We start from the raw sequence: 19,924 nt of genomic DNA, 5'->3' as shown, positions 1-19,924 counted from the left end.
TCCATCTTTCTGATAGAAACTGAAATGCATCTTTACAGTAAATAAGATTGCCAAATTGAAGATATTGTTTCTTTATATGACAGGAAGAAAAAACTGGGAATGTTTAGCATGTCCTTCTCACTCATACACTGGAGAACCATAAAAGGCTCCTGAAGCACGACTAAGATGTACATATCTTATGCAATTACATATGCCTACCTCTCATTCATTACCTGGAGAGGCGCGCCATCAGGATAGCCAGATTGCCATTAGCTAACTTCTCAAATATGTAATTGTTGACATTCAATTTTTTGCGAATGAAATAATATATAATAACAATAAGGGCTAAACCTAAAGAAACACCAGTAACAAGAAATAAACCACCAAATCTATCAATTTTCAGAACTTGAGGCTTAGCCAGTGTCTCTTGGCTCACTAGAGATCGTGGTTTGTTATACCATTCTTTCTGCAGCATTTCAAGTCTTCCATCTTCTCTTAAATTGGCAATTGCTCTGGATATATCATGCACCAGTGAAGAACCTTTCGGAAAGGCCTGGAGGTCATAAGATGGTAAACGTTTATTTAAAAAGCTGATATTCACCAATCAAATTTTTAGGATTTGATGTACAAGAATGAGAAAATTGATTCTTAAATTTACTTACGAAGCCAAAACCATTAGTGCTAGATGCAGAATCGACCATGGTATAGTCCGCAGAATACTTTGAAAGGAAGGCTTGAATATATGGTATTTCATCAAGTATACCATCGATACCACCATTCTTACTTCCCTTGGACAAAGCATCAGCGTATTGTTCAGCTGAAGAATATGGACGAAGCCTATAGTCCTTGTAATTTATGTTACTGACTGTATTTCTTTCCACAAAGGAACTTGTCCGATACCCTACAATAGCATTTGATGCTAATCCAATCTGTTGAACTGTCAGCATTGAAGCCAGTGTTGCAGTGTAACTTGAAGTCAAGATAAGAACCAGAAGTGCCCATATCAGGATCACAAACCTTGACAAATTACTTGACAACTTTTCACCTGAAATACCAAAAAATCATATTCATATGAGGTGAACAGAATGTCATTCTCATGTATTCTAATTTTGACACCAAAAATAAGAGAATGGTGGCTAAATTGCAAAAGTATATCACAAGTTTCATGACTTGAAAATATACAGTATAAACAATTTTAGTTCTTCTAATTTGGTTGGTACGCTCCAAAAAAGAAACGTTCTCTATATGGTACTTTAACTTTTGTATGAGTGAAGACTGAGTGCTTACTGCTGCTAAAAAATAGAGTTGAGAAGAAGATTGTTCCTAGTTGCTCGGATGGTGAACCTTGGAAGTCCTTATTTATAGGTTTCTCGATAACCCAAATGAGAAGTGCAGTAAGTATAAAGAAAACAGCAGTCATAAGACAGAGATCTGCGCCAATTGGTTTTGTGAAGATCCACATGTCCTTGTTCGTTTTTATTTTGACAATTGTTCCAACGCCTATATCTGTGTATGGAGTTGTAAAGTCAACGTATAGTGATCTTTCTGCCGTGATACTTATATCCCCCACAGCAGCATCAATTCTCTAACACATCAAGATATCAACAAAATATATTACATTTCTGAAACAAGAAAACATGAAGTAGCTACTCATTTAAATACTTCATTAAATGAGCATACCTGAAGATAAATTTGATATAAAAGATCATTATAAGTGCCTTCCGTTTCTCCCGTGACATTTGCAGATGGGATGAATTCGTACATCACATTATAAGGTAGCAGCTCCAAAGCAGCTTGAAATACATCTACACAAAACCCAATGGGTCTTATCATAGATGTCTGAGGATCATTTTCCTGGCTTATAAATTCCTTGAAAGCTGTGTTGTGGGGAATGCCGACTCTTAATTTTTTTATATGCATTCCTCTCGGAGTCACTATGGACCCTCCTGGCCAAATTATTACTTTAAGATCGTTATTTGATGAGGCTGGATGCATTATATCTCTAGTAATGCCGACACCCTTAGCCCAAAAGCCTACTCTTCTTTCGCCTTCTCTTATCACGTTCACTATTTCAAATGCCTGTAAGATTGGAACTGTCCTGTTCACAGTCTTGAAGTCACCGCTTAATCCCTTGATTCTTGTTTTTACTAATTCATCTAGAAGTATTTTGCCAGTATGAGAGACCTCGGAGTCTGCAGATGTTGATTCTGAGCTCTGTCCTTCAATTGATTTTAAATCTATCTGAGTATCCACCCCTTCAACTGCCTTTGCAAGTGCCCAGACAGCATCATATGCCCACAATCCATAAGCACTTAACTCCTTCGTGCTCATAAAGGTTCTTGGTCATGAAATTCTTTCCTCCATCTTGATGTGAAATTTTGTAGCTTGATTGATGCTGGAACATATGGCTTTAAAGCCAATGCCCCTTCTATTGATTGCATCAGTTCCTCGGGATTCATAGAGTGCAAGTGATTCCTTGTTTTATCAGTGAAAATCCAAGCATATCCTTGACTCATCATTCCTAAAGTTTTCACACTTAAGAAGAGGCGAGATGCAAAAGAAGGTTTCATATGCAACACAAATATTGTTGTTTCCATACCCATAAGCTTATGCAGTTCTGCAAGGATTCCATCATCGCTAATTGTGGGTGAAAGTGAACTTATGTAATCGATCTGGATATTTTTCTCTTGGAAGGATTCAAACAGATGAGAAACCACCCCTGACTTAAATTCTGAATCTTCACATATGAAGATGACATTCTTCCATTGAAATGATTCTGCAAGGGTCGCAGTGGCTTCAAATTGCAGAGCTTCACCATTTGATAGTTGAAGAAAATAAGGATATTCATCAAACGACGCACTCCCACTTAAAGAAAAGATGGGGACTTTAGCTTCGTCAGAAATCAAGGCCAACAGCTTTTCATCAAGAGACATCTCTGGACCAACAATCATGGCTTTTACATTCTTTACCACTAGACCTTGAGCTGCATTTTAAGCAATTGTAAATTCAAAATTTACTTTATCTTCTAAACGTGGTATACTTGGCTAATATTTCCAAGCTACAAATAAATCAAGTACCTGCTTCCAGAGCTTGCAGCGGATCTCCCTTTGAATCCGTGGTTTGGGGAATGATCCTAGTTTTGTAGTGAGCATTTAGGTTGTAGAAATCAGAAGTTGCCATCGTAATGCATCTGTCAACTATCTTTCCATTCCAAGATCCCATGTCAACAATTACTCCTACTCGAAACTCTTTTTGTGAATGAGAATACCGGCAGAGATGGCAAAATAACATTAGTAAAACACATGATGAATGGAAACCAGGAGCCAAAATGTTGTTCCTCAAATCCATTAAAACTATGATGATTTTGTACTAGACGTCCTTTCCACCAGTGTTTAACTTCTCACGTCAATTTCAAGAAACTATGCTGTAGACAACTCAATGTTATAGTAACTTTATAAGGAATATAAATTATAATTACTCAGACATCATACTGAGCACACACGGACTTGGTCAAGAAAGAAAGAGTCATGAAAACTGACATGAATTGCTTAAGCAAAGGAAATTCATAGGAACTAGAGGTGCTTTTTAATAATTCTTGAGATTGAATACTTTAATCTGTCCTAGTTCATACAACATTAAAGAAAACAAACCATACACATATGTTAAGCCCTCAACGCTAAAGAATATCAAAACTTTTTTCAAATGGTTAGAACGGCATATTATAATCAATAATATAAGCTAGCACCAGAATCAAACCATGTATAATGTAATTTTATCACTTGGCAGAATGAATGAATATTAAAATAAATAAAAGATTGAATATAGAGCTAATTCATCAGAAGCCAGTACATGTATTTATAAATAGAGAAACCAAAAATTCTGGCAAATTAATGTGAAACTACAAACATGTTTGGTGATGAGCTTCATATACAGTAAAAACAAGCATCTTCTTCAGGTACATAAGTCGATTGACAAACACAATTCATTGAGTTCTTGATTTACTCGGGTCAATGTTATGGCGTCCATGTTGTCCTTGATTCCTTCTCTATTGGCAACTTCATCTACAGAGCATTCCTCGTTAATTAATTCTATCATCACCACACTGTGTGCATATCCTTGCGTGTACTAACTTCAAGTTAATCCCCAAATAATGTAAATATATATATTAAAAAGATGAGTACGTAATCAAATAAAGAGACATTATAATTATTATAAATAATAAATCAAAAAAATTATTTAAACCCATGCTTGGCACGGATCATAAGCTAGTTTACGTAAAAGTCTGAGAAGATGTATAAAATTCCTAAATCACGAATAGTGGTAAAGGGGACTCCTATAGAACGAAGAATGTACATTTGTTATTCTATTACACATGCGTCGTCTCTTTCAATTCTGAACTGGAAATCATATGCCTCAGCATGATGGCCAGATTGCCACTAGCTAATGTCTGAAACATGTAATTGTAAATATTTAGTTTACTGCGAATAATATAAAATATTCTTGCAAAAAGGGCTAAACCTAAAGATACACCACCAATAACAAATAATCCTCCAAAGCTATCAACCTTGAGAACTTGAGGCTTAGGCGGTAGCTCCTGGTTTACTAAAGATGATGGTTTATTATACCATTTTTTCTCAAGTGTATCAAGGGTTCCTTCTTCTCTTAGCTTCGCAATTGCCCTTGATATTTCCGGCACCAATGGAGAACCTTTCCTAAAGGCCTGTATATCAAAAGATGGTAAATTGTTTAAGTTTGAGCTGATGTCACTAATCAAGATTTTAGCATTTTGATGTACTAGAATGCATATATTTGGTTCTTGAAGCTGAACTTACAAAGCTGAAGCCATTGGTGGTAGATGCAGAATCGACCATGGCATAATCTGGAGAATACTTCGAAAGGAAGGCTTTAATATATGGCATCTCATCAATTATACCGTCTACACCCCCATTTTTACTTCCTTTGGACAAAGCATCAGCATATTCTTCTGCTGAACTGTATGGACGAAGCGAATAGTCCATAAAATTTAAATTACTAGCGATAGCTCTTTCAACGAAGGAATCAGTCTGATACCCTACATTAGCTCCTCTGGATGCTAATCCAATCTGTTGAACCGTCAGCAATGAAGCCAATGTTGCAGTGTAACTTGAAGTCAATATAAGAACCAGAATTACCCAAATGAACATCACAAATCTGGACAAATTACTTGACAACTTTTGTCCTACAACATCAAAATTCATCACTCATAAGAAGTTACAAGGAACTCATCTTCAACATGCACAACTTCTGACAACAAAGGACTAAAACAATCAGTGGCTAATTATCTACATACAGTATACAAGAAGCTTCACGTCAAAAATATATACCGTAAACAAGTTCACTTTTATTAATCAGCCTGGTAGGCTCCAATTATGAAATGGTTTCTATACTATATAAGATAGATATGAGGGAAGTTTGAGGGCTTACTGCTGCTTAGAAAAAGAGTTGAAAGGAAGATTGTTCCGATCTGCTGATATAGTGAACCTTGAAATTCTTTATTAAAAGGTTTCTCAATAAACCAAATGACAATTGCAGTAAGTATAAAGAAAACAGCAGTTATGAGACAGAGATCTGCACCAACTGGCTTTGTGAAGATCCACATGTCTTTGTTCTCTTTTACTTTTGTAATTGTTCCAACGCCTATGTCTGTGTATGGAATTGTAAAATCCACAAAATGTGATCTGTTGTTCGTGATTGTTACATCCCCCACGACAGCATCATATTTCTAAACATCAAGATATTAACATGATAAAGCACATTTTTGTAATAACATGCGACGAATAAGAAATAGCTGCTTAATCAAAATGAATTAAGGTAAAGCATACCTCAAGATAAATCTGATACAAGAGATCAGTATAAGTGCCTTTACTTTCTCCATTAGCATCTACAAATGGGATGTATTCAATAGGTACTTCATATTGTAAGGCCTCAAGAGCAGCTTCAAATACATCTGCACAAAACCCCAGTGCTCTAGTTGTATTACTGTGAATATCATATTCCAGGCTTATAAATTCAGTGAAACTGTTTTTTTTAGGAATGCCTACACTTAATTTTTTCCCTCTAGGCCAAGCAACTCGTGGAGCGGTTATGGACCCTCCTGGCCAGATTATTACTTTAAGATCATTACTGGACAGGGATGAATGCATTATTTCACTGGTAATGCCAACTCCCTTTTCCCAAAACCCTACTCTTCTTTCACCTTCTCTTATTACATTCACTATTTCAAAGGCCTTTAAAAGTGAGACTGTCCAATTTACAATTTGGAAGTCACCACTGATGCCCTTGAGCCTTGTTTTGACTAATTCCTTCATTAGTATTTTTTTCGATTCTGAGCTGTGTTCTTCAGCTAATTTTGGATATTGTTTAGTATACGCCCCTTCAACTGCCCCTGCTAGTACCCAGATAGCATCATATGCCCACACACAAGAAGGACTTAACTCCTTGACATTCATAAAAGGGCCTTCATCTTGAAATTCTTTCCTCCATCTTAAAGTGAGATTTTGCAGCTTGATTGATGGTGGAACATAAGGCTTTAAAGCCAATGCCCCTTCCATTTGTTGCATGAGTTCCTCAGAATTGATGAAATTCCTTGTCTTATCAGTCAAAATCCAAGCATATCCTTCACTCATCATTCCTAAACTTTTCACACTTAAGAAAAGACGAGACGCAAGAGAAGGTGACATATGCACCACAAATATTTTTGTTTGCATACTCATAAGCTTATTCAGTTGTGCACGGATTCCATCATCACTAATCATGGATGAAAGTGCACTTATGTGACCAATTTGGATACTTTTCTCTTGGAAGTATTCAAACAAATGAGAAAGAACCCCTGACTTAAATTCTGAATCTTCACATATGAAGTTCACAGTCTTCCACTGAAATGATTCTACAAGTGCGGCAGTGGCTTTAGATTGCAGTGCTTCACTGTGTGATAGCTGAAAAAAATAAGGATATTCGTCAGAGGATGTCAGGCTTCCACCCAAAGAAAACATGGGAACTTTAGCTTTTTCGCTCAGCAAGGCCAGCAGCGTTCCATCAAGAGACATCTCTGGTCCCAAAAATAGGGCACCAACATTCTTTTTCAATAGATCTTGAACTGCATTAAGTGATTGCATTAATATTAATATAAAACTTGCATCTTATAAACACAATTTAAGTAGTGTTTGTTAGCAAAAATAAGTCAACCTTACCTGCTTCCAGAGCTTTCAGTGGATCTCCCTTTGAATCAATGATCTGGGTAACAATCCTAGTTTGGTAGTGACCATTTATATTGTAAAAATCAGAAGCTGCTATCATAATGCAGCTATTAACCATCCTCCCGTTCCAGGATCCCGTGTCAAGAATTACTCCTACTGCAAACTCCTTTTCTGAATGTGAGTAGCGGAAATTAAGACTAAAGAAAATTAGTAGTGCACAAAATGAGTGGAAAGTGGTCGTGAATCTGTAGTTCCTCCCTCCCTCCATTATTATCGTATATATGCAGTTTTTATGACAAGTTCTGTGTATATGCATATGTATTGTTAATTTCTCAAGGTCATAGTCCAGAGATTCCAGTCTATACAGTAGACTTGGGATAAGTCGGTTCAATATTCAACCTCGTATGGATTCCGCAAGGTTAGTTTCTAACTTGATATACACATCAGAACAGTTTTATACGCGTATACGCGATCGTAGTCAAGAAAGAAGAGGAAACATGAGACCCAGACGTGTGAGATGATCTGGATATGAAATTTCATAGAAACTAGAGGTATTAATTAGTTGATTATTCCTGAGACAGATAAGAATCAGGCCAGGACGTCCACACAAGTGGACAAAACACAAGACTTAAAATATCACAAGTCTAAGGTTGTCTTATACTGCGAAAATATCACCTGAACCTGGAGAATTGAGCCAGGATTGAGTCCGGTGATACAAAGTTGCAAGAAGATTGGAACTTGCAAGAAGCATCCATGGTGACAAGTCTGTGGAGGCTTTTAGGGGTACGAATACCATAACACCCTAAAGTGCCGAACAGTGTAGAGGCTTCTAGCGTCTTAACTCCCAAACAATAAATTTTGAAATTAACCAAGTGTTCACATGATATGGAGGTCCATTAACGATCTTCTGTGCGGATGGTAAATCTCTCGCTTGTTCAGAAACTAAGGGCAAACCAGCATGATCCAAAAATTCAAATTTGGAGCCCCAAATTCTCCTCCAGCATTGATCCAAATTTTGATAAGTGAAAAAGTGATCCAAATTTTGATAAATGAATAGTACTGATTCACTGATCGAAATTTGGATCACCTATTTTATTATAAAATAATGATTTTGTTATTTCTATATCTTTCGTTTATCGGATTTAAAATTAATTTGTGATTATTAATATTTAATTAATAATAGTTTATAATTAATAATTAACAAAATTAATGTTTAATAAAAACTTAGAATAATAGGAAAGCAAATTTCATTGAAATTAAAAAAAGAGTACATTACATGCATGAAATAAAAATTACATAAAATAAAATTACAATATTGAGAAATGACTAGAAAACAGTACGACAAATATAAATTTTGATTTAATCGAACAGATTATTTTTGTTTCCTTCGAGATAATCAATATATCGTCCGTAGCTATTCATATCATTTTCGGATACTTGAGCTTCATCTTCATTTTCTTGATTTTGCGTTTATATAAAATTTATGTAATATAATATACAAAAAGTAATTTGGATCAGAATTTGGATCACTGTGCTGGAGTTGGTCAGAAATTTGGATCAGAATTTGGATCCGTTGGTGATCCAAATTTGGATTTTTGGATCACAACTGCTGAAGATGGCCTTAAGAATAAACCTTGTAATGAGTCTTTTTGAGTAAACCTATAATTTAACACAAAGTAATTATAAATATATTTTTATGTCAGTCGTGCATCTCACATTATGTGCCAAAGTGGTCTCAAAGTCTCAAGCATGTTCACTGTACATTGTCTTATTTAACAAGCATGAAGCATATTTAAGCCAGTTTTCATGGACAAACAATCAAGCGATTTGTTGAAATTGATATATGTATATATACTCGTCACAATCCGTTTGAGTTATCGCATGTAATTGCAATTCCATACAAACCATAAAATCAAAACTTTGAAAATCCAACAAAACTAACATTATACACATTGAATTAGATCAAAAACCAAAAAAACACGTCAAACTCTCACAAGGAGAGGATAAACAAAACTCATCAAGAACAAATTCGGTGAGGAGTATTATTGTAAAAACAAAAACAAATCAAAAGGAATTACCTGATTTGATGCTTTCTACCAATGAAAACCGATGTAAGTGAACAATATAATGAACCAAATTACCTGCTTCCTCTTGCCGGGATGCCCTTTGAATCATGGTTGTGGCAGGAAGGATCCCAGTTTCGTTGTGAGCATTTAGGCTGCAGAAAGCAGAAACTGCATTGTACTGCAGCTACGAACCATATTTCCATTCAATCTAGATCCCATGTCAAGAATTACTCCTACTCAGAAAGCCGAAACTTGGTTTGCGACTCCTGATCATATCTGTTAAAATTGAAATGAATTTGTACTACTAGTTCTTTTCAAGAGTGTATTGTGTATACCTTCTTTGCAGTATACTTGTGACAAGTAGGATCAAAAACCAATCTCATATAGATTCTGCAATAATTTTCTAATAAAAAGGTGCAGATTACATAGTGCATAATTGTTTCCTCAATTTCTAACATCTATGGTTTCGGTTTAGCAGGCACCTCCATCTTTTAAAAGTAATTGTGCATTTGAGTAAAAAGTGGCAGGAAAACATAAAGATCAGAGCACAATATCTACAGACTAATTTCACTGGCCTAGATTAATTTAGCTGTTAGACAAAACCATTCATACTGTAATGCAGAATATTTCAGCAATGAAATTACTATTCAATACTGTAATCTGAATTATTATTTGACTGTTAAATAACTAACAAAATTTATTAGTGTGACAAGGAAGCAACACTAATACCAGATACAATTCTGGAACTATATTACAAAACAGAAAGAAAAAGAATTAGTGTTAAATAATCCTAATAAAAAGGTCTGGCCCTTATTCTTCTCCATCTTCATCTTCGTCTTCGTCCTTTACAGTTTCTTCATTGTAGATGACTTGTTCCGCTAATTTCACTTTTTTGATGTGAATTCTGCATGCTACATATTCTTCTATCTGTCAAAGAGGACAAAAACATATTAACCTTCACTAATCCAAAGAGGACAAAAACATATTAACCTTCACTAATCCATATAATGTCATGAGATTTAATCTATTAATGCAGTATGTATACCTTAGCTCGAACAGTGTCAGTAAGTGCATCAACCGGCACGATATCAGGATTGCTTGTGTATTCATTCAATTTCCAAGCTGTTTCTGTACCATCTGCCTGGTAAAAAGTGAAAGTGCTCTTGTACCCGACAATTTGGCTGTTGTTAGAAATAGGAATATTTGATTTGTATTCCTTCCAATGCCCCGTAAGTGTCTTTATAATCGTTTTCTCATTCGCCTTTCTTTCTGCTTTTTTTGTAATATAATAACCCTCTTTGTCTTTGCAGTACTTGAATTCTTCTGCATTGAAAAAATATATTGATAATTAGCAAAACAAAAACTTCATCATTCAATCTCAAACTCAAACTAACAAAAAATCAAACAGGTAGCAGACTTGCAGTCATGTCAACATTAATAAGATCATTCTTATATTAAAACCACTAATCAACTCAAGTAATTCAAAAACATTACCTGGCATATGTAATACGACTATGTAATACAACTAATAAAACTAATAAGATCAATCATAATTGCTAAAAGACTAAACTCAAATCATAGAAATACCTAAATTAAGCTGATCGGGGTCTATTAGCTCGACGAAATCCATAATCTTAACAATATTAGACGCCATAGGAAGATCCAAGATTTTCTGAAGCAAGTACTCTTCAATTAATTGTGCAGCAGAAGGAAGAAAATAATAGCCTGGAGGCAGACTATCTCCAATCTCTTCTTCTACTATGACTTTTGCAGCAGCAGGTAAATTATTACTCATGGTAAATGGCAGAAGCTTATGTGATCTTCGAAACAAAAACGAAAGAGCAAGAAAAGAGAACAAAGACCGTTGAGAGGCTTATGAGATTAATGTGCATGCAAAACAATCCTCATGATTTGCTTATATAGGCTCCATCATAGTTCACCCGGCTTGAAGAATAAGTGTTGGATAATAACTGAAATTTTACTCTTACCTTACCAACAAACAATTCTACAGCTAGTTAATATGGTAGTGCCAATGAATTATGGAAACTTAATCTTTTTATTAAATCATAGGATCGCGTAAATGTCTATAAAAACCATATAAGAAGATAATACTAATGTCCGAATCTTGCTCTTCAATCTCCGAAATAATATCTGGTTAAAACATTAATGTTTTTGTTGTTAAAGGAAAGTGATGTCACTACAATTCTATGAGCATGAGACCAGGGAACCCAAATTTAGATGACCAATTCTTTTATTTTCATCCAAATTATTCCCTATATATTATATTAAATTAATTTTTTAAACTTTAATATTTAATCAATATTAATTATTAATTATTTATATTATATTTGAAAATTAGTTAAAGTAAAATGTAAAATTGAATGCAGAGTTGACCTCCTTCTATTAACGAGTCTTATTAAAACCTACTAGCATTTAACCCGTGCGAAGCACGGACGGATATATAGTTCGTAATTTATTATTTATAATTTTAATTTTAACATCATTTTATTTATATTTTATTATTAATGGATTGAGTTTTAATTTAATTATATTATTCAACTGACTATATTTTCATATCAGGATTTTAGTACATTTAATCCGAATTTAGTACACGTAGATTTATAAATAAAAAGAATCAGAAAATTCAAATCTTCTCCAAACAAAACCGATCGTGTAATACCTTTGAAAGATTCAGTAATCTAATTAATCGAATTTCAACGTAATTTTGTAATCTTGATTTTTTTGACAACAATAACTTTTAAGATTAAAGTTAGAAAGGGTTATGTAATGGTTCGTGTTTATCTTGAAATTGAACACGTTAAAATTAAAAAGAGTTGTATGAAAGTTGTTGTTAAAAAAAATATTCAAAATTGTATATTTATAATTTTATTTATAACATCATTATAATTTTTTTAATGAAATATTATATGATAATGTATTTTTATGAGTGTTTTTAGCATTTGAAACTGTTTAACAATGTAATACTAATAGACTCCACATTTGTAGACTTGTAGTACCAAAAGTAGAGTACCAAACCAAAAAATATAACTAAAATCTTGGACTACAAATTATACCCATGTTGGCTTATTATAGTATTGAACTACAAATTATACTCATGTGGCTTATTATAGTATAGTATAGATAGTATAGATTACAATTGGGCCTCCACTGCTAATTAGATGGACCTGGATTTGGTCTCGTCTCGTTTCACTCTAATGCGGCCCACTTATATTACAAAAAATGATTTAGCTTCCTTATGTTTTCTTTTCGATTTCTGTTCGAGGATCATTAGACAAACAATCTGTTAGGCAGAGATCCGAAGGATCTTTATTTTATTTCTATTATTAATTGTTGAGGTTCTGTAGCAAGATTGAACATGAAAAAAATTGTCGTTCTTTATGTATTATATTTTGAAATCACTTCTGAACACACATAACGACGTAAAAAAACACGTATTTAAATTTATATCTAGAAAATCCATGTACAATATAGAGTTCCGCAGCGAAATCATAATGATTCTATTTTACCCATTGTTTCACTCTCGAGCGCGACCTTTCGATTTTATTTATTTATCGAGATTTAACTATACATGATAGCACACACGTTATAGGCATCGTTATAGGCATCTTTCACGCGTATAGATTTATTACGAGCAGAAAAAGTGTAAGAAATAAATAAATTAGAAGATCCGGTCGGCTAATATTGACAAAACATGCACTTGCCTAATTGCGTTGCAAAGTTGCAAAGTCGTAACATCATAACGGTCCAAATCATTATCATATACAAATATAGGCCCCACAACAGAGACATACAGACATGCTCACAGAATTATAAGCTCTACAAGACGTCGAAGACAAAATCTATAAATATCGTTAAGCCAGCCCATTCATGGACAATTCACTTGCTTTTTAACTCACGCAAGTATCTTATTTATCCTCTCCATGTCCGCGCACAGTAATTTGATTCACGAGTAAGTCACAAAATAATGACCGTGTTATATATAGTACCAAGTTTGTGGGTAATGTTTCATATTCGTACGTTAATAATCTTTCTTAATTCTTTTTTCTAAATAATGATACTTGTTGATTTTAAAATTTTTCCCGAAATGATATCCAAAGTTTATCTTCACTTCTTAAAATAGCGGCTAATCCTAATGTTAGAGCGCTTTCGACGGAATCAGATAAAAGTATCTCTGCTCTGACTGATTTAAATTAGTTGGCTAGATTGAACTTGTAGGATTTTATGTGTAAATTATTGAAGCTATAAGAGTATTGATTATATTAGTTGATAGTTATATTTTATTATAATGATATGTTATTAATATTTTAAATTTTTATAAATAGAATATATCACTTCACTGTGGTAAACTGGTAATAGATGATTTGAAATATTCTTACATACATGTACATGTAGAGGTTCAACAGATATAGTCAACATAAAGAGATTGTCTATTATAGATGATGAGAATGTACCATTGAAATTTGAGTTTTTTATATGTAATTTCTCTTTTTTTATTTGTAAAGTGTATTAATTATTTTTAGTTAAAAGTTTTACATGATTGGAGATACTTTAAAATTAGTTGGTCATGTCGGAGCAATTTCAAACATGAAAAAATCTTTAGCTAAAAAGTGAATTGATATATCAAAAATAAAAAATAAAAATAATCTTTTACAAATGTCACACTCCAATCATATTCTCCTCTTATCTATAATTATAGCCAACATGTCTATAATTAAGGGCCGTTTGGTTCGTTTCGGAAAAACGAAATGAAATCCAGAAAGAGAAACCTAGAAAAAGGAAAGGAATAATCCTGAATTGTTTGACCCGTTTGGGTTTGATCCAGAAACGGAATATAAATTTGTGTAATTCATTTATATTTAATTTTTTAACATTATATAATTTCAAAAGAGTCAAATGTATTTATATTTATAACAAGATAATTTATTTACATTCTAATAAATTAATTAATATAATTTATTATTTAACAATTTTATTTTTTTAAATAAATTAATATGTGAATTATATCACAAATATATTTTATTTAAAAAACTAAATTAACATTATTTTTAATTTTTAAAAATACTTTATATGATAATCTTTTATTTTAATTGTCTAAAATATGAATTACAACACAAAACATTAGAAAGTGAGGAAATAGAAACTAAAAACCTAGTTCTGGATGGGGAATGTGTTATGAGCAATATTGGGTAAATCTAGTGCCAAAAGAGGGGAAAGATAATGATGATTTTTACAAAACAAACACCTACAAAGGGAATGAACCAGATCGATTCCCTTTCCCTTTCCTAGTTACCCTAACCAAACGACCTCTTATAGTCAACCAGTTATGGATGATCGATTCTCTTTCCCTTTCTTAAATACCCCTAAGGCCCCTAACCAAACGACCTCTTATAGTCAATTAGTTATGGATGATTATATTTGTCGAACCTATGCACCTTGGTCGGTAAGAAATCTGTAGGAAGATGGAGCATCTCCGGTCATGAAGAGCCCTCAGCCAAAAACTTAATTGGTATACCAAAAATAGAAAATGTTGTCAATCTCTTAATAAAAAACCACACCAACCATATCCACCCCTTATTTATAATTATAATCAGCCTCCTACCATGATTATATTTGTCGATCTAACAATAAGAAATCTGTGTAAAGATTACAAATCACTTATTACCATATCAAACTGATATAATCTATTAATATCAATCTAAAATATTTAAAACATACAATTTTTAACTTATAACCAATTAATATCAATCTAAAATATTTAAAACATACAATTTTTAACTTATAACCAACCAATATATTCAATATCATCGAAGCTAAATGTCTTAGAGGTTCAGTAAATTTTACATGATGTCCTACAGGTTCAGTTTAGCCAACTATTATAGCCAACTCCATTGGAGATAGCTCTTGCACATCATTATAATCATATTGAATTGATATATTTTATTTTTAACAATCTAAAATATTAATAACATACTATTTTTAAATGCCAACCAATACAGACTACTATCGAAGCACAATGTCTACCGGTTGTGCAAATTTCACATAATATCATACATGTCTGATTTAACCAACGATATAGCGAATCTCCATACTCTCAAAACGCGTTATGTAAAATTTATTGAACATGTAAGATGTTGTGCTTTAATTGCATTGAATATATTTTAAAAATAGTATATTAAATAATGAGAAAAGTTATTTGGAGTCCCACTTTTTTTGGAGTTCCCGGAGTCCCAATCCTGACCCTTGATTTCAATATCATCTAGTGGTTGTAGTTTAATTAGAATTTTATAAAATTCAAATAATTAACTGCTTTATCTTTCCAAATTAAACGCTCATTTATCTCTTCCACGATTGTAGTTATTTTGTTGCTGAGTTAGTGTGAGAGATATTATCCTGCCATTTGTTCTGCAACTTTTTCAGTGGTGTGTTATTTCTTTTTTTCTTTGTTCTACAACGACATTCTCCATCCGACACGAACAACATGTCTTACAATGAAGAAGATGCAGGTGTGGTGATCATTTGTGGATTATAAATCATCATACTTTCATTGGATTAAGTTATCTAAATTTACAAAACATTTTGTTTGACAATGTTCCACCAGTTTTGATTATATGGTATGTGTTAAAATGCTGCCAATGAATGTGCAGTAATGGCTGCACTGTGTGTTCATATACCGTCGATGTCCTGCATCTGGAACTAAGACCGAAGAATACTTTTATTGGGTACAGTTGAGTAAGGATTTGCAGGAACCAAGAATCTGCAGAATATCACGCCCAGTTAATTTTTAGAATAGATAACTGCTTGTGTCCTGCAGATCGTAAGATGGTGATATGATCCAACGGTGTTAAGATGAGACTCCAAGGACTCTAAAGATAGTGGGTTTTTAAGGAACCCAACTCTATTAATAATATTTTAGATTGCTATTAATTAATAGAATAAATCACTTTAGTAGAGTAATAAATAACATGTAATGTTTTTACAATTTTTTTACAAATTTGTGAAGTATCGACAAATACAGCCAACATGAGAGGTTAACTATATCTATATAAATATAAACAAAGAGAATGTACTATTAGAGTTCAATATTTTTTTCTACAAAAGCTATCTACGTATTTATATTTATAACATGTATTGATGATTTTGGCTAAAAAGTCTACATCGTTGGAAATACTCATAACATCTAATCATAATTGGTAAATTTAAAATTTTGATTTGTTTATGATTCTATAAAAATACATTCACCCAATGATTTGCTTAATAATTAACTCATTTGGTTATTCGTAAATTTGTAGCAGTACCTTTTATATGTATCTGTGTAATGCGGCAAAATAAAAAAAGAGGTATTGCCGTTTGAACAGATAGGTTTTGGCGATTCTCAATAAAATAGGTGCGCGTTTCCAAAACTTTAAATTTAATAATCCAGTTTCCAGTAATGAACCCAATAATCTTGGTGTATTTAAAAACTTGAAATCCAATCAGAACGCAGTTCAATCAATCACCACCAATCACCCGCTGTGTTTTACTTCTGAACTGCACATTATTCAGTCCTCGTATTTCTACTCTGATTGATACTACTCCATTTGTTCCCATCTACTGTTACCCAGTAATCCGCATGTTATGTTGAAGCCCTAAAGCTGACGAGATATGGATTTTGTTTACAAAATATCAACTGATACCATATTTCTGTTTTCTTTTATTTTAAAAGATTATATAATTTGGAAAATTTAGTTGTAGTTTTTCTTTTTTATTTATATCTCTAACAATTAAAATTAATTAAATTGAGTTGTGTATATTTGTATTCTAGTCAAATATTGAAAATAGTAAATATTTCTAAGAAATATTCAAAATAAATATTTTGGAAAAAGAAATATAGGAGTATTTCAGGATATTTTTTAAAAAATAAATATATAAAATAAACAGAATAAGTCATTTAAATTATATTATATAAATAGTAAATATTTTGAAACTTATATTTGAGAGACACGCTGTCCAAGTCAAAAAAATGTGCATAAATAAAAAAATCCTCAAGAAAAAGGCAAATCCAGATTTTTTGTTGATAGATTTAATATTAAACAATAAAAAATTGTGCAGATTATTTTCTTGAAGTGGCAAGCAAATCATAACCCTTTTTTTACATCGATATGCTTAAAATAACCCAAAGTAATAGTCAACCGGTGATAGTTTCCGGTAAAGTTTGATTCTACTCCATTTCATATAAATTTAAACTGTAATGTCAAATTAAAATAATAAAATTACCATTTTCTTGTCAAAAGAATAATAATTACCATTTTACATGCATATGTTCCAGACATGGAATTTATAATTTAGTTCCTTTTGTATTTTTGAGGAATTAATAACTGAGTTTCTAAAAATTGTGAGGCATCCATCCAGCTATAGAAGTATATAAATAAAAATAAATAAATAAATCTGGTGGGATGATTCACTACCAATAATTGATTGATATTCTCCTAATCCGCATCCTCTCTGGACTCTTGCTGGCACCACTCTCCCTCCTCTACTTCTCGCATCAACTCTCTCCCAATCTGTCTCTCTCTCTCTCTCTCTCTCTCTCTCTCTCTCAATTCTCTCTTAAACCTACCCTCCAACTCATTCTCACACCCCATTTTTCATATGCTCTAAAACACTTGAAAAATGATTCATCAACTCAAGAAAAACACCACCACTCTGTTCCTCACACTTCTTGTTGCCTCAACCTTATTATTACTAGCAAAGTCTTCACCTTTACAATCATCAACCACAAGATCAATATATGATATTCTTCAAGCATATGGGTTGCCCATGGGCTTATTACCAAAGGGGGTTAAAGATTTCAGCTTTGATGATTCTAGTGGCAGATTTGAAGTCCATTTGGATCAACCTTGCAATGCTAAGTTTGAGAATGAATTACATTATGATCAAAATATTTCTGGGAAATTGACTTATGGTGAGATGAATGGATTGTCTGGAATCTTGGCTCAAGATTTGTTCTTGTGGTTTGCTGTCAAGGAAATTAGAGTTGATGTTCCTAGCTCTGGTTTGATTTACTTTGATGTTGGTGTCGTTTCTAAGCAGTTCTCTTTGTCTTCTTTTGAAACTCCAAGGGATTGTTTGGCTGTCCAGTCATCTGATCTGCACCACCTTCACATTCATGATGAGACCACCTTAATTAAACAACCTGCTGCTTCTCCTTATAAGGTATCCTATGTTTAATCCCTGTCTGTTTGTGAATTGTAATCAACTAGAAAGTTTGTGTTTTTCTGTTTATTCAACTTGTTGACCAAGTGTTTGGCTATGTTTCGAAACTGGAAGATATATAGGTGTATTAATTTTTGGATTATCTGGACTCTTATACTTCACTAGTTTCATGTTCTTTAAGAAAAAAGAATTCAAAGAAGTATGATATTGGGATTTTTTTTATCAATTCAAATTGTTTTCGAAATGTGTATATGGTTCTTGTGAAGTGTTTTTTATGTACTACAGTTTGAAGTATTGCCTGGAAATGGTAAAATAATGCATTGTGTCTTTCCTCATGTGGACTGTGATTCTATTTTTGTATGAAAGCTTTGGAATTTATCTCCCACATAGCCTGTACAGTATGGTTATGAGTTTGTGCTCAGTAAAAGTTGTGGCTGACATTCTTAGTTATGCCCAGCGTTATTGTCATTTTATTTATTTTATATGCTTATTAACATAATTTGTAACTTTTGAATGATTTATTAATTATTAATTGTTCTTATTATGTGCAGACTTCTTCTGGAAATTTTAGGTACCAACTTGGTTTCAAAGACTTGGCAATGGCTACTTTATGAATTGTTGATCAGCGTGAAACACGATGTAGGCACGACAGTTCTATACAGTAATGGGGTATTCTGGTTCTTGTAGTACTTGTTTGAAAGAATCTGGTTTAGCAGGCCTCACACTTCATTCTAGTGTGTGCTTGCTTGATTGTGGTTTTTTTGTATAGTGCCGCTGCAAACTAGTTACAGACACACTCCCATTGCTTTCAACAATTTCGGGTAAATTTCATGATGCAACATATGAGAATTCTGGTTGCAGAAAACACAGATGGCCTTAGCAGCAGGTGATGAACCTGCTTAAATGGGTTTCCTCTGTTCAATTCATTATGGACATACACATACATTTACTTCAATTAAATCTCTTTTTTTGTAGTACAAGACATACTGCATAGTTCCCTCGGGGAAGAAATAATGAATATAATTTATTTTCCGACTTCTGCATCAATAAAAATTAAGTTGTCATTCCTGCTCAGTTTATGCAAGTCTAGTGACCTTATTTGGTATAATTTTTGTCAATAATTAGTGTATTTGTTTGACGGGTTTTATATCAAACTGGCCACCCATTACGTTAAAATGTCTCACTTTATCCACCCATCTCATCCGGACTCGTTTGAGCCACTGTAAACAACATATATATCATTTTACCCACAATACTATTGATACATTTTTATTTAATCATTTATCAAAAATTAACCATTTGTTTTTTTTCTACAAAACCACCTCGAGTTCCTTCATAATTGTCTATAGTATTTATCAAAATAATTTGGAAATTAATAAAGCAACATAGCTATTTATTAAAAAAATATTTAGAAATAAATATATATATTTA

At 32.9% G+C, this 19,924-nt stretch overlaps 4 protein-coding genes across 4 annotated transcripts; 1 reads left to right on the top strand and 3 right to left on the bottom strand.

Annotated features, from left to right (window-relative positions):
* Nucleotides 1-61: 61 nt before the first annotated feature.
* LOC108212988 (glutamate receptor 2.8-like) lies at nucleotides 62-3,518 on the bottom strand. The gene is made up of 5 exons (XM_017384704.2): nucleotides 3,057-3,518; nucleotides 1,660-2,962; nucleotides 1,267-1,564; nucleotides 642-1,024; nucleotides 62-532 (listed from the first exon to the last, which is right to left on the bottom strand). The coding sequence occupies exons 2-5, from the start codon at nucleotides 2,308-2,310 to the stop codon at nucleotides 209-211; spliced, it is 1,656 nt and encodes a 551-aa protein (XP_017240193.1). The 5' UTR covers nucleotides 2,311-2,962; nucleotides 3,057-3,518; the 3' UTR covers nucleotides 62-208.
* A 731-nt stretch (nucleotides 3,519-4,249) lies between these two features.
* Nucleotides 4,250-8,071, bottom strand: LOC108211731 (glutamate receptor 1.4). Its single transcript, XM_017383408.2, has 5 exons — nucleotides 7,209-8,071; nucleotides 5,841-7,114; nucleotides 5,443-5,740; nucleotides 4,812-5,197; nucleotides 4,250-4,699 (listed from the first exon to the last, which is right to left on the bottom strand). Exons 1-5 carry the CDS (start codon nucleotides 7,528-7,530, stop codon nucleotides 4,346-4,348), a joined length of 2,634 nt encoding a protein of 877 aa, XP_017238897.1. The 5' UTR covers nucleotides 7,531-8,071; the 3' UTR covers nucleotides 4,250-4,345.
* Nucleotides 8,072-9,926: 1,855 nt separating this feature from the next.
* LOC108213706 (NAC domain-containing protein 105) lies at nucleotides 9,927-11,348 on the bottom strand. Its single transcript, XM_017385500.2, has 3 exons — nucleotides 10,868-11,348; nucleotides 10,326-10,603; nucleotides 9,927-10,207 (listed from the first exon to the last, which is right to left on the bottom strand). Exons 1-3 carry the CDS (start codon nucleotides 11,073-11,075, stop codon nucleotides 10,091-10,093), a joined length of 603 nt encoding a protein of 200 aa, XP_017240989.1. The 5' UTR covers nucleotides 11,076-11,348; the 3' UTR covers nucleotides 9,927-10,090.
* Nucleotides 11,349-17,805: 6,457 nt separating this feature from the next.
* LOC108211432 (uncharacterized) lies at nucleotides 17,806-19,528 on the top strand. Its single transcript, XM_017383034.2, has 2 exons — nucleotides 17,806-18,493; nucleotides 19,045-19,528. Exons 1-2 carry the CDS (start codon nucleotides 17,951-17,953, stop codon nucleotides 19,105-19,107), a joined length of 606 nt encoding a protein of 201 aa, XP_017238523.1. The 5' UTR covers nucleotides 17,806-17,950; the 3' UTR covers nucleotides 19,108-19,528.
* The last annotated feature ends 396 nt before the right edge of the window (nucleotides 19,529-19,924 follow it).

Source organism: Daucus carota, chromosome 3 (genome assembly GCF_001625215.2).
Source record: "Daucus carota subsp. sativus chromosome 3, DH1 v3.0, whole genome shotgun sequence".
In the NCBI taxonomy this organism is placed as follows: Eukaryota; Viridiplantae; Streptophyta; class Magnoliopsida; order Apiales; family Apiaceae; genus Daucus; species Daucus carota.
The sequence above is the reverse complement of the archived record's forward strand: the minus strand, read 5'-3'. Positions and strand labels throughout refer to the sequence as shown.

Excerpts from the sequence above, each read along its gene's own strand:
- LOC108212988 (XM_017384704.2), bottom strand. The coding sequence starts at position 2,310 with ATGAGCACGAAGGAGTTAAGTGCTTATGGATTGTGGGCATATGATGCT. Across the intron at positions 1,565-1,659 it reads TATATCAAATTTATCTTCAG|AGAATTGATGCTGCTGTGGG; the intron begins GTATGCTCATTT and ends TTGATGTGTTAG. Across the intron at positions 1,025-1,266 it reads AACTCTATTTTTTAGCAGCA|GTGAAAAGTTGTCAAGTAAT; the intron begins GTAAGCACTCAG and ends TTGGTATTTCAG.
- LOC108211731 (XM_017383408.2), bottom strand. The coding sequence starts at position 7,530 with ATGCATATACACAGAACTTGTCATAAAAACTGCATATATACGATAATA. Across the intron at positions 5,741-5,840 it reads TGTATCAGATTTATCTTGAG|AAATATGATGCTGTCGTGGG; the intron begins GTATGCTTTACC and ends CTTGATGTTTAG. Across the intron at positions 4,700-4,811 it reads CCACCAATGGCTTCAGCTTT|GCCTTTAGGAAAGGTTCTCC; the intron begins GTAAGTTCAGCT and ends TTTGATATACAG.
- LOC108213706 (XM_017385500.2), bottom strand. The coding sequence starts at position 11,075 with ATGAGTAATAATTTACCTGCTGCTGCAAAAGTCATAGTAGAAGAAGAG. Across the intron at positions 10,604-10,867 it reads CCCCGATCAGCTTAATTTAG|AAGAATTCAAGTACTGCAAA; the intron begins GTATTTCTATGA and ends TTTTCAATGCAG. Across the intron at positions 10,208-10,325 it reads CTGACACTGTTCGAGCTAAG|ATAGAAGAATATGTAGCATG; the intron begins GTATACATACTG and ends CCTCTTTGACAG.
- LOC108211432 (XM_017383034.2), top strand. The coding sequence starts at position 17,951 with ATGATTCATCAACTCAAGAAAAACACCACCACTCTGTTCCTCACACTT. Across the intron at positions 18,494-19,044 it reads CTGCTGCTTCTCCTTATAAG|ACTTCTTCTGGAAATTTTAG; the intron begins GTATCCTATGTT and ends TATTATGTGCAG.